At 40.5% G+C, this 12,984-nt stretch overlaps 1 protein-coding gene across 4 annotated transcripts in view; it reads left to right on the forward strand.

The window, feature by feature from the left end:
* Window positions 1-12,984, forward strand: part of TENT2 (terminal nucleotidyltransferase 2) — a 96,463-nt gene that overhangs the window by 31,128 nt on the left and 52,351 nt on the right. For 3 of the 4 annotated variants that reach the window (XM_059725116.1, XM_014594805.3, XM_014594826.3), the window contains 2 exons: window positions 1,807-1,883; window positions 9,353-9,481. In XM_059725116.1, the coding sequence (XP_059581099.1) occupies window positions 1,807-1,883; window positions 9,353-9,481 (206 nt within the window). The remainder of the gene's footprint in view (window positions 1-1,806; window positions 1,884-9,352; window positions 9,482-12,984) is intronic. The other variant, XM_019482106.2, reaches the window with a different exon arrangement.

Raw genomic sequence — 12,984 nt, forward strand, 5'->3', positions numbered from 1 at the left:
TTTTTGATATTTTACTACTCTTACAGCTTCTAGAAGAGTAAGGCTTAATCTTGATATAATTAGCTAATAGTATAACACACAATGTAGTGGGTTATTTTAAAGTGATTATTGAAATAAGGAGTTCTTTTCCAATGTAAAATGTTCTGCAGCTTCTCAGAATTGATAGTTTGTTTAATTCGCATGCTTGTTTTTCCGCCAGTTTAAACATTTATAAGATTACGTTTTTATTAGGGGAACATAAATAGAATATCAAAGGAATCCTTTGCCAAATAAAGGCTCTGTGAATGAGATATGGGTGTTAAAATTAAATCATAAGGATATTTGACTGGTAAGTGCGAACCTCTAATGCAGGGGTAGGCAACCCCTAGCATGTGTGCCAAGAAGGCATTTTGTTTGGCATGGATGGCTGGGAAGGGGTCAGGGCTGCGCTGCCACAAGGATCAGGCCTCTCACAGCTCCCCTACCATCAGCCCCAAGGCACTCGTCACCCACCACCAGCAATGAACCAAGCCAAAGCTCCACAGACCTCAGTACAGCTTCTTGCAACTTCCCTGCTGTGAATAGCCCAGCCTCCGTGGCGGGTGGCAGGTGCCTGCCCAGAGCCCAGGCCAGCTGTGGCAGGAGGTTGAGAGGTGCTACACCAAAGTTTGCTGAGCCCTGACCTGCCTTGTTGCAGATGGCAGTTGCATGTGCACCTCAGGGCAGATGGTGGGGAAGGGGTTGGTGCTGCTCTGCCACAACAAGGGTTGGGCCCCTTGCAGCTCCCCCACCATCTGCCCCTGGTACACCAACATCTTACAAGTTAAGGTTAGGGTGTTTTTGGCACTGGCCCAAAATGATGTCAACCCCTCCCTCTAGTTTATGACTAGTGCATGCAGCTAGTTTACCCTTTCTGTTACAGACTGAAATGCTGCTATACTTGGGTGACTGTAAATGCAGATGTTGTTAATCTAGATCATTTGACTCTCATGCTGGTATTACAATTAAAGTTTTTCAGGAAGTAGTAAGAGGCATGGTGTACTTTTTTTCCTGCTTTACGCTAATAATGTGAAAGATTTTTTTTTAAACATGCACACTGAACTAGTACCACAGTGGAGATTTTTTTTGATAGTGAGTCTTGCATATTTTGCATGAAACGGTCTATAAATTGTATCATTCTGATTTCTAACCAGAGACAAATATTAAGGCTACTAGAAGTGTGACAGCTTCATTGATGAGTTCCAAAAGGAGGATCAGTTGAATCTGTATACTCATAAAATGGAAAGATTTGCACTTTTCTAGCCTCTTTTAGTTGTTGTGTTTTCCTTCTGCTTTCCGTAGGACTATACTCCCAACTAAAACTTCAGAGAATCCTAAATGACTCCAAAAGATGTTTCATCACATTTCAGCAAATGTGTGTTTAGTAAATGATCCTATATTTTAAGGTTAGTCAGAGGAAAGGTAGGCTGATATCAAAGAAGTAGTAAGCTGCCATTTTTGCTCTGTTTTTGTCTAATTGATACAACTCTGTTCCAACATTGTTTGTATATGACAATTGAATTCAAGCCCACCATTGGGTCATGAAGAGAATAGTAAAGCAAATGGCTTTCTTCATGGCCTCCTACTTTTTTATTAACCCAAAAAGCAAATGTCCAGAGGTTCCATTAAACTCATGTTTCCTGTGAACAGATTAGTAGTGGTATTAACATTGTCATTAGATAGGTAGTAAAATATACGATATATTCAGGTTGACATTTTTTTTAAAGTGCGTGATAAAATTTGATTCTCTTTTTTTTTTGTTTTTGTTTTGTTTTTCCCTCCCCATAGCTGTGTGGAGTTTGACTTGAATGTAAACAATGTTGTAGGAATAAGAAATACATTCCTTCTCAGAACCTATGCATACAGTAAGTTGTCCTTATTTTTATTTTTCCCAGAGAATGTTCTCTTATTTGAAAGTAGCATTTCAGTCTTGATAGAAACTTCTGTAATAAACGCATTAGAATCTAATCCTATTGAGATGTTATCTCTTTTAATCTTTAATACTAAGATAACTATAATACTTGTTACCCACAGATCTTAACAGATCAAGCGTATGGGTAGAACTAATGTTTAATGTAACTAGTCAGTACTTCTGTAACTTGCAAAAGTTTCAAGTGCCACAGTTTTAATTATTCTGTTACGTTAAAGTCCACAGGTCCATTTCAATGGTTACTTCAGCCTGCTTGCTGTGTGAAGGGCAGAACTAGGTCTGTTGGGCACTGGTAGCAAGTGTGGGAGCACTTCATTTCTTGATAGCTGTGTCCTTCCCTCCAATCTGCCCTTTTTCTCTTCCCGCATGGCAGCTGGGGTGTCACACAGACCTTACTGCTGCATCTTTGTTTGTTTGTTTGTTTGTTTGTTTGTTTGTTTGTTTGTTTGTTTGTTTGTTTGTTTTGGGGGGTTCCAATTTGTTTCAAGTTTTAGACTAACATTTTGGTTCACTGAAGTTTGTCTAATTCCCAGTCACATCCTAGGGTTGTAGTTGGGGAGTTCTGGCTCTTCAGCTCCATTTCCCCTGCTAGGGCAATTGGAGCAGCTGGCATCCTTACAGGCTTCAGGAAGAGTTAAACTGAGAAAAGCCAGAGGCAAAAGAAAGCTTCTGTAAGTATTTTGGCCTCTGTTCTTGAGTCTGAATAGCTCTGGGTAGAATGCCATCTCTAGTTGGAACCAGGATTATGAGGGGCAAACTCCCATTAAAGAAATAATAAAATCAGAGCTCATCCTTGCTCACCTTCAGAGAATGCAGCAGAGAGAATAATTCGCAGTGCCTGGTTTTGGTATTTATCTCCACAAAATGCAAAATGTACCTTGGCAAATGAATGTGGAAAGACCAGACCATAGACTCACCCTAATTCAGGTGTCAGCCAACCCAGCACCCATGCCAGAACATGGCATGCAAGGTCATTTTGCTTGGCATGCCACAGCTGGCTCAGGTTCTGGGTAGCTGCCACCGGCCACGGATCCCAGGCTGCTTGCAGACTTGAATTGAAGACTTGGTGCACTACTCCTGTGGATAACAGCCTTGTTCTGGTAGCAACAGTTAGCTTGTTTAATGTGATTTTCACAGTAACTGTGAAGAACATAGTTGATCCTACCACAAAGAAAATTTCTCTTGTCTTAAGGGAAGGAAAGATTTTTTTTTTTTTTTTTTTTGCTTTTTTCCTCTCTAATGTACACTGCCCATCTAGGAGGCAGATAAACCAAGACCTTCATGGCAAAAGTCAGATTAGCTGCGTAGCTCCTATACCCAGAAATACCTATTTGGTGGGGTGATGATCAATTTCTTTATATGTGCAAATAATACATAAAGCTGCTTGTGGTGCCTTTGTGGCAGGTCCCAGGATGCAAAGTCATGAAAGATGCAAACTTAAAAGCCTGGGTAGGGTCCTTTTTTCTAGCTCTTCCTACATTTTCTGTTGCCATCTCTGTTGCCCATAGCTTGGGCCGGCTGTAGAAGGCAGCCGAAAGGCTGCAAACAGCTGCATTGGCCTCTGGATCCCCAGCCATGCTCCATGGTGGCAGCAGCTGCACGCACTGCTCCAGGCCTTTTTCTGGCTGTGCACCCCAAGGCACACATGTAACTACTGCCTGGCCAGGCTTCTGGAGCCTGGTGCAGCTGCTCATAGCTTCTTGGCTGCCTGACATAGCCAGCCTGGGCTCTGGGCAGCTGCAACAGGCAGCGGGAAAGCTGCAAAGAGCTGCACCTGGGTCTAGAGCCCTGGTATTCATTGACTTTGTGGCGGTGGCAGATGCATGAGTGCCTCAGGGTGCGTGGCAGGGAAGGGGCTGGGGAACCGCAACCCCAGCCTCTGCCTTGCTATCTTTCGGAGGCACGCATGCACCCAGCACTAGCAACAAGAATTGGACCCCTCGCTGCTCCCCTGTCCTCTGCTTCTTGCACGCCAAGTCAAGGTGTGGGTTGAGGTTGGGGTGTTTTTGTTACTCCAGCCAAAAATGTTGCTGACATCCTGCCTTAATTCTTTTAAGTAGCTTACGTTCTGATGTATGCCATATTCCACATCCAAATACAAGCAATATAAATCAGTCTGAGATAAATGCACAATGTCTCTTCCCAACTCCAGCCTATAGGAAAAATGTCCATTTTTTAACCAACTTAGTTTTAGAATATTTAGTATGCTCATAAGTGGTCGTTAGCTTTCCCAAACAAACTCTTAATGTCTTATGCACTTTGGAAAATAGATCTTTCTTTAGCACCTTTCCACAGAACTGAAAGATAGGAAAATTATTGGCCTGTCATTGTGGGTCATCTCACCATGCCAAAATGTCCACATTATTATTCTTACTTTCTCTTGAAGGTTTTTATGCCTTGTCTCCAGCAGATCACTGTGGAGCAATAAGCAGAACAGCAGTCCGTATTTGGAAGAACTAGTTCACTTGGTCCACTCTTTTTGTTTCTGTCCCAGCCTCTATCTTTATATAGTTAGAAAGCTTCTCAATTTGCACTACTCAAATTTAACGTGGTGTCATTGATAATGTGGCTGTTTTTCCCAGTGGTTAAGGACTCTGCGTTTCTAACCGAATGGTCTTCCTGCTATACAGTAACTGTGCAGGCAGCCATGTCCAGTTGAATGTTGTGTCAGTCCCTTACTTTTGGCATGAGATATTCTGGGTGACTTTGGACTAAACAAATACAAACTGTCATTGTACAAGCAATGCTAATATGAGTTCCCAGCATTGCTATTACAATCCCTCTCAAAACACATCACGTGGCCAAAGGACTGGTGTCTGGTGGGGTGGATGGGAGGGTGCAAAGGGGAAGGATATAGAATCAAGTCTACCTTATGAAGGTACATAAGGCTTGTCCCTTGGAGTTGATTGGCTCAGACAAAACAGTGCCCATATAGCTTAGAGAGACACTGGAAATTGGTATGGAAAGATAAGCCTGTTCAGCCTTGCAAGAGTTGATTTACAATCCTGACTATTGATAGACATTATGGAAAGACATATGCATCATAGGCCAGGATGAAGTGCTATATGAAATACAGGAAGAGGGAATATCTCCCTGCAGGTTGTAGATGGAAGAAGTACAACGTCAGTAGCAGTCCAGTTGTCTCAGTCTTCCACATGGTTCCCAGCCTGAATTTTGTCTGAAATTAAATAATTGATGTTAGGCTCTTTCAGTTTGGGGGTAAAAAGAGCACTATTTCTGGCTCTAGTCAGCTGAGATGTCAGCTGAGGTGCAAAGTGCCGTACCTAGGGAGGAAAAATGTCCAGCATACCTACTGCCTAGGAAATGACCTGATGGGTGGCACGGAAGTGGAAAGGGATCTTGGAGTCCTAGTGGACTCCAAGATGAACATGAGTTTGGTAGTGTGACAAAGCTATCAGAAAAGCTAATGGCACTTTATCATGCATCAGCAGATGCATGATGAATAGATCCAAAGAGGTGATACTTCCCCTCTATTGGGCGCTGGTCAGACTGCAGTTGAAGTACTGCGTGCAATTCTGGGCGCCGCAATTCAAGAGGGATGCGGATAACCTGGAGAGGGTCCAGAGAAGGTCCACTCATATGGTTAAGGGCCTGCAGGCCAAGCCCTACGAGGAGAGACTAGAGAACCTGGACCTTTTTAGCCTCCGCAAGAGAAGGTTGAGATGAGACCTTGTAGCTGCCTGTAAGTTCATCACGGGGGCACAGAAGGGAATTGGTGAGGTTTTATTCACCAAGGCGCCCCCAGGGGTTACAAGAAATAATGGCCACAAGCTAGCAGAGCGCAGATTTAGACTGGACGTTAGGAAGAACTTCTTCACAGTTCGAGTGGCCAAGGTCTGGAATGGGTTCCCAAAGGAGGTGGTGCTCTCCCCTACCCTGGGGGTCTTCAAGAGGAGGTTGGATATGCATCTAGCTGGGGTCATCTAGACCCAGCACTCTTTCCTGCCTATGCAGGGGGTCGGACTCGATGACCTATTGAGGTCCCTTCTGACCCTAACATCTATGAATCTATGAGATTATTGACCTTTCTCCAGAAAGGTGATCTATGGAGTTTGGTAAAAATTTTCAGGAAAATGTTTTGTCATGTTCCAAGTTTCTGCATTCCATGGAAAAGCTTTTCAGTCTTCTCTCCATCCGGTTTCTAAGGTTGGAGAACTGGGGAGCACAGCTCTGTCTCAGAAGTCCCAAAAATTCCTGAGAGAGCTTTATTTCAAAGCTTTCCTGTTTTTACTATTGTCAAGCAATCCTTTGATATTTTTTCAGATGAACAGCAGCTTTCTTCTTTTTCCTGTCTTAAGTTATCACTTGATGTTGCATATCCTCAGGGAAGAGTGTGCTACTCTTGGTAGCAATAATATTGACTTACATAAAAAGAAAATATACTTCTCTTTCTGCAAAATCTTTCCTCTTAGGGCTCCGTATAAAGTGAAAGATGAAGGAATACAACAGAGTAACATGGTTCCTGGAATGTCCTACAATAAATTTAGATATATGGGGGGGGATATGCCTATACAGCTTTGTGAAGAACATTGCTAATTAGCCAAGGTGGAAAACAGTGTTAACATTATACTGCTTTGAGCTTTAAACCAGCTAGCTGAAGTATCAGCTTGGGCATCTCTCAGTGGTACTGCACTGTGCTTAATGAGTATATACTTAATGCCAGGGAAGCAGATGATAAGCTTAGGCTGAGGATGATTACTGCAAGACCTCATCACAGAACAGTGGTCATCAAAGGAAGACTGCCATCATGGAAAACAAGTAGCATCACAGAAACTAGATACTGTTATTGGAACCTGTTCAGAATTCTGATTTGGTGCTCAGGCATGCTTCAGTGACTGAGTGCTTATATGAAACTTACCCAGTAATTCTCTGCATGTTGCCCTGTCTTGAGATGAGCTCCAACCATGTATCCTTTGCTCCAGTAGCTGGTGAATCTAAACGATCTAATGGTGCACTTGTTGAAGGGATCCTTAGTTCAGCAAAAGGAATTGGAAAGAACACAGCATTTCCCTAGTAAATTGAAGACTTGGTGCACTACTGTGGATAAGAACCTCATTCTGGTAGCAACAGTTAGCTTGTCTAATGTGGTTTTCATAATAACTGTGAAAAACACAGTCGACCCTACTGCAAAGAAAAGTTCTCTTGTCCTAAAGGAAGGAAAGATTTGTTTGTTTGTTTGTTTGGTTGGGGTTTTTTTGTTGCGTTTTTCCTCTCTAATGTACACTGCCCATCTAGGAGGCAGATAAACTAAGACCTTCAGGGCAAAGATCAGATTAGCTGTGTAGCTCCTATACCCAGAAATACCTATTTGGTGGGGTGATGATCAGTTTCTTTGTGTGCAAATAATACATAAAGCTGCTTGTGGTGACTTTGTGGCAGGTCCCAGGATGCAAAGTCATGAAGGATGCAAACTCAAAAACCTGGGTTTTAGGGTCCTTTTGTAGGTCATCCTATGTTTTCTGTTGCCTTCTCAGCTTGTTCAACATATAGGAACAAGAGCATGGTAGCAATTATATTTTTACCTTTGTAGTTGAAGGCTGGCTGAAGAGCTTAATATTAATATAACACTGGATCTTCAGATGTTTGCATCACAGAGAAAGCCTGCTACTGTGAGAAATCCTCTATCTGGTTCAGATAGGGTTAAAATAAGTACTTGCATGAGAAGATTATTGCTCTCATGGGCCCAGAGAACAAATCAATAGAGAATACTTATTTTACTGTTTGCTCTAAAGTGCAAAGTTTAACTACCAAGTTTAAACCAGTGAAGTGTAGCCTTGAACTCCCTCAGGAAAACTGTATTGTGGCTGTGTAAGAGGTGTCCAAGGAAAAACAAGGTCACTTTGTTATAATCTCCTCAGGGAATTCAGTCTCAAAACTAAAAGCTTCCTTAAGGCATCAATTTTAACTTCACGACACTAGAAGCATGATCTTGGAATATTTTGTTTGTTGCAGTGCTACCTAGATGTATTTCTTACCCATTGCAATAGGTTTCCCAATAGTTGCTATCATCAGTTAGTGGGTCTTTTTTTAGATATTTGAAGGTGGGGACCTTTTTTTTTTCTTTTAAGAACCAGTATTGTACTTTAAAGTCAGACAAGCAGTCTTCACAGTTGTCACAGCATTTGCTTTGCATAAATTCAAGAAACATTCCTTCTTTAAATATTTACATCTGGAAATTAGGAATATTGATGACCTTGGGGCAGAAAAAACCCCATCTTCTGTTGTGAGGAGGTCTGCTAGACTACCATCAGCTCATTAGATTCTGCATATTGGTTGCTCAATTGTAGCCAACTCCACTTCACTACTTCTGGCAGATGTGTTTGTGTTCTCCATGTCATGGTGCTCAGGGAAGACTGAGGCTATATTCTTCATTTGGAAGTTCATATTTAAACATAATACTGGTTCCTACCCTAGAGGCGCACTACTATAAAAATCCCATGGTAATAGGTATGTGGGTTTTGACACAAAAAAGAATGGGAAAACTTACCTCTTCTAACCTGTAAATTAACTTTGAGTGATAAGCTTGGCAGATTCTACCCATACTATGGACAAATAGATCATCCTGATAGAGATGGAAAATTGACCTGCAGCAAGAGAAATTTCTGCATGTGTTGGGGTTTTTTTTGTTTGTTTTTTTTTCTTTTCTCTGTTTGTTTTGGTTGGTTATTCTGGACAAGAAAAAGGGTTTTTACATAAGATAACTTCCTAAATTAGCTATTTGAGTTATGCTGATTGTGGCAGATATCTCAGCTGGAGGGTACTTCAGGAATGAGGACACTCCCTTGCTGACATTGCTTGACATAAGCAAGTGCTTTTTGAAGGAAACTCTTATTGCATTAACTAATGTGGTTGGGAGAGATTTTAGACAAGCTTTTAAAGTGCTTTTTGGAAGAAAGAAGCTGCTTTCCTAGACGAGAAGAAGGGCACATTGTGCCTGAAAGCTTGTCTGATATCTCTCTCCCAACCCTATAGTTAGTTCTGTAATAGGTATCGTCAGAAACTCCTTTCTTCTCAAGTATTTCTTGGATCATCATGGCTACAGTAGCATTCTAGACCTCTACTACAACATTGTATGACATGTCTAGTTTTTCCTCCAGCCTGCAAGCTTGCTGGAGGCACCTGTTATAATTGATCTGTGGACCTTATTATTCAAAGGCCAGAATTTTTCTAATAAATACAAGTAATTTTTTTCTGTCCTGTCAAGATGAACATTAGGATTGGGATAACTAGTGAGATTCTTTAATAGGGTGTAAAAGGTGAGTGCAAAACTATATCTGGTAGTTAAATGTTAACCCAAAGGTAATACAAAAACCTTCCTCATTGACAATTGCAGATAAAATGTCCTAAATTGCCCTACTTGATAAGCATTTGTTTTGCTTACAGTTGAGAATCGAGTTCGTCCATTAGTACTCGTTGTTAAGAAGTGGGCAAATTTTCATGACATTAATGATGCCAGTCGTGGTACTTTAAGCAGCTATAGTCTTGTGTTGATGGTTTTGCACTATTTACAAAGTAAGTATTCTTTTAGTTTTGGAAATTGTCTTTTTTTTAAACAGCATATATTGTGTCATTTAAAAAGTATTTGTATAGATTTTCTTTTTTCTTACATGTAACATTAGCTAGTATCCTGTACCTGATGGAAAAAGCAGAGGATAAAGTAAAATTTATTCTTATTCCATTTTCTTAGTGTTTTCTCTGATGTAGCGAGGGTGGACCTGTTCTCTGGAGATGTATATTCTCAGTAAAAATGTACTTCAACCTTGTGTGCTTTACAAAGTAAACTCAAGCTCAGCATAAACAAATCTACTTATTGTAAAGGGGAGAAAAGATAACCGTCCCTTCATTTTTTGTGTTCAGAAACTTCTCCAAAGGCTTCTAAGGGGGGTTGTGTGGTTGGGTTGTCTCTGTTCTGATATCCCAAGAACAGAACAACTGGGGCAGGTTTGAATTCTGGCATACATAGCTCAAGACCACAACGTTTCCTAACTACTGTCTTTTTCATGAAGACACTGGTGTATTCCCAGTGAGCGTGAACAACTGGGATGCGTAGACTTCCACAGCTTTTTTTTTTTTTTTTTTTTATTGCGGTTTTGTATTGGATGTTGAATGTATGTCTTATTTGGAAAAGCTTTATGCAGTAGAGTTGAAACTCCTTGTTGAAGATTGTCCGGTTCAGTGAATTTTTTATAAATGTAAAGACTAAACTCAAGTTCTAATTACTTTATCCCCTTGAACATAGTTTGTTTTGTTAGAGGAGTCCCTATGTATCTTCTCTGAAATTGCCCTTCCTACTTTGGAGTTTTGAATCTGTATCAAATCAGTGTTTCATCTCATTCTGTATCCCATCTTCCAACAAATTTTCAGAGAAAACTGCAGAAAACCCTGAAGCATGTACGTTTAATAAAGTAACTCACCCGCACATATTTTTTGTAATGCCATTAAAAGTTGATTTATGCCCTAGAATCTTCGGTTTGCAAGAGACCTCAAGGATCATCTGTTTCAATGCCCCAAGAAATATAAATGTTACTTCCAAACTTAATTTCTTTCTAACACAACTCTGAATATGTCTGTTAACTATTTAAGTATCCAGTAGTTTGTTTGTTTTTTTTTCAATCCTACCATGCTCATCTGCGGCCATGAATGACAAAATTTATGAGTAAATGGTGTGTGAATATTCACTTTGTCATCAGTTCACTGTTTTTCAGTTTGCCGAGGTTTTATTTTCTATAGATAGATCAGATGGCTAATCACTTTGGCTTTGAAGCTAGCTCTTCAGCCCATTCCGCATAGCTAATTGCTTAACTACCTCCAGAATACTGCTGCTGCAAGTTTTTCTATGTCAATTTAGCAAATTATCAAGAAAAGCTATTTTGATCTATTTTCATAGATTCATAGATGTTAGGGTCGGAAGGGACCTCAATAGATCATCAAGTCCGACCCCCTGCATAAGCAGGAAAGAGTGCTGGGTCTAGATGACCCCGGCTAGATACTCGTCTAACCTCCTCTTGAAGACCCCCAGGGTAGGGGAGAGCACCACCTCCCTTGGGAGCCCGTTCCAGACCTTGGCCACTCGAACTGTGAAAAAGTTCTTCCTAATGTCCAGTCTAAGTGCATCATCTATAAGTATAGTAATTGGAAGGTGTATGCCACTTTCCAGAACAGCCATGGTAGGTTACCTTTCAATTCTGTGGTGTCAAACTGTGTGCCTATTATTAATGTTTAGCCAGAGTTGTTAGGCACTTAATGTAAGATTTAATCTGTCCTACTATGACTGTCTGGTGTTGTAGTATTCTCTGAGTTTCTTCAAAGGTGTCTATGGAAAGAAAGTAAGTTCAGGTTTCAGTGTTTACATGCTTGTGGAAAAATATTAAGGACAAATAAATTTATTTTTCTGCCTGCTTAATGCAATTAAGCAGTTAAAAACTAGTTGGATAGGCAGCATGTGATTAGCTAACTCCCATGAAGTACCAGCAATCCATCACTGTTGTTTGGTAGGCTTTTTACCTATGTAATATCAAGTTGCTGTGCTGAAAAGGGTGAGATGAGCATCTTGATATACACATAGCTACCAGCTGTTTTGTCTTCCTAATGTTTTATTACTATAATATTAACTAGTTCATCACCACCAATGGCATGGGAGTTCTGTTAACAACTTATCTTGCCTAATTTTATACTTGCACTATAAGTTTGTGTAGGGAAGATACCGGGAAGAAAAAGTTAAAAACGTTTCACTTACCAGTAAATTGAGTCCCTTTCTTCCCTAGTATAGCTAAATTTGTCCTGTTCTTTTCATCAGTTATTTTTCCCTTTGTGCACTGGACTAACATGGAAGCCTTTTAGTATTAGGGGGAGTATGGCTTGAGTTTATTTTTATAGACGCACTGGTTTCTTGAGTATTAGCCTTTCTCCAGGCAACAGGTCCAACTTCACTCTACCATGGGGGGAAAGAAGAATGTAAGTGGCAAATCTTACTGGTAAGAGGTCCCACCCTTTCTTCTCCCTCCCCTGCGCCCCCTCCCCCCATAAAACCCCAGTCTCTTGATGTGTGATGGAGACTTAGATGAACATATCTGGAGAACTCTGATTGCTCAGAGTTTGTTTCCTTTGCTCTCAGTATTCCAGAATATTGGGAAATCTCCAGGCTGTCATTGAAATAAGATCGCTTTTCTGTGTCTTCAAACACCTACAAGCAAGGGAAAACTTGAACATTGAAACAGCTGTGACCATATTCCTAGCAGCCCCATAAATTATTGTAGTATCCTTAAAAAAAAAAGCAAGTCATTGCTGAGAGTTCTGTTGCTCTTAAATCTTGGATCCTCAAAACAAAGATTACCTTACCAAGTATTCTCCTGTGAAAGCCAGTTTCAGGAGTGACCTGATAATTCCAAGTTGGGCATCTAGATGCTGAACTGAATTACTGTTCTCCCTGAGGAATGGTATAAACTAACTATTTTAAAAACATGCTGATGGAGTGATATTATAGCTTTAGTACCACAAGGAGTTATATACAAGATCTGAAGCTGCTAATAAGGATTGAATGGTACATGAATATTAAAAGGAAACCCAACTGCCTAGCTGTTTACTCTCACTGATGTGCAACAGCATCTGAGCTGGAAAATGAATACTTGCCCCATTATTTTTATGCTATTTCTTTCAGAGTGTATGTATTTTCTGTACTGCTAGATTTATAAAACTTCAGAAGATGCATGTTTACTTACGTGGCTTTAGTCCACTCTTAAGTAGTAAAGAAGCTAACAGAGCTTAATATAATTTGTTTAGGACCTGTGTCAGAAATGGCTACCTGATGGGTGGGCCATTTCTATTTTATGGTGCTTTTGGTGATGCATAATGGTACATTATTTCAATAAATGTGGTTTTTAACCAAGGATGTGTTTTTAGCCAATATTATGTTATGACTGTTAAGGTAGATGCAGATATTTTAGTGGTGTGGTGGCGTTTTCTGAGCCTAAATAAGAGTCCTACAGCACTGAATTAGCATAAATTTCATAATTCAA

Source organism: Alligator mississippiensis, chromosome 3 (genome assembly GCF_030867095.1).
Source record: "Alligator mississippiensis isolate rAllMis1 chromosome 3, rAllMis1, whole genome shotgun sequence".
Taxonomy (NCBI): domain Eukaryota; kingdom Metazoa; phylum Chordata; order Crocodylia; family Alligatoridae; genus Alligator; species Alligator mississippiensis.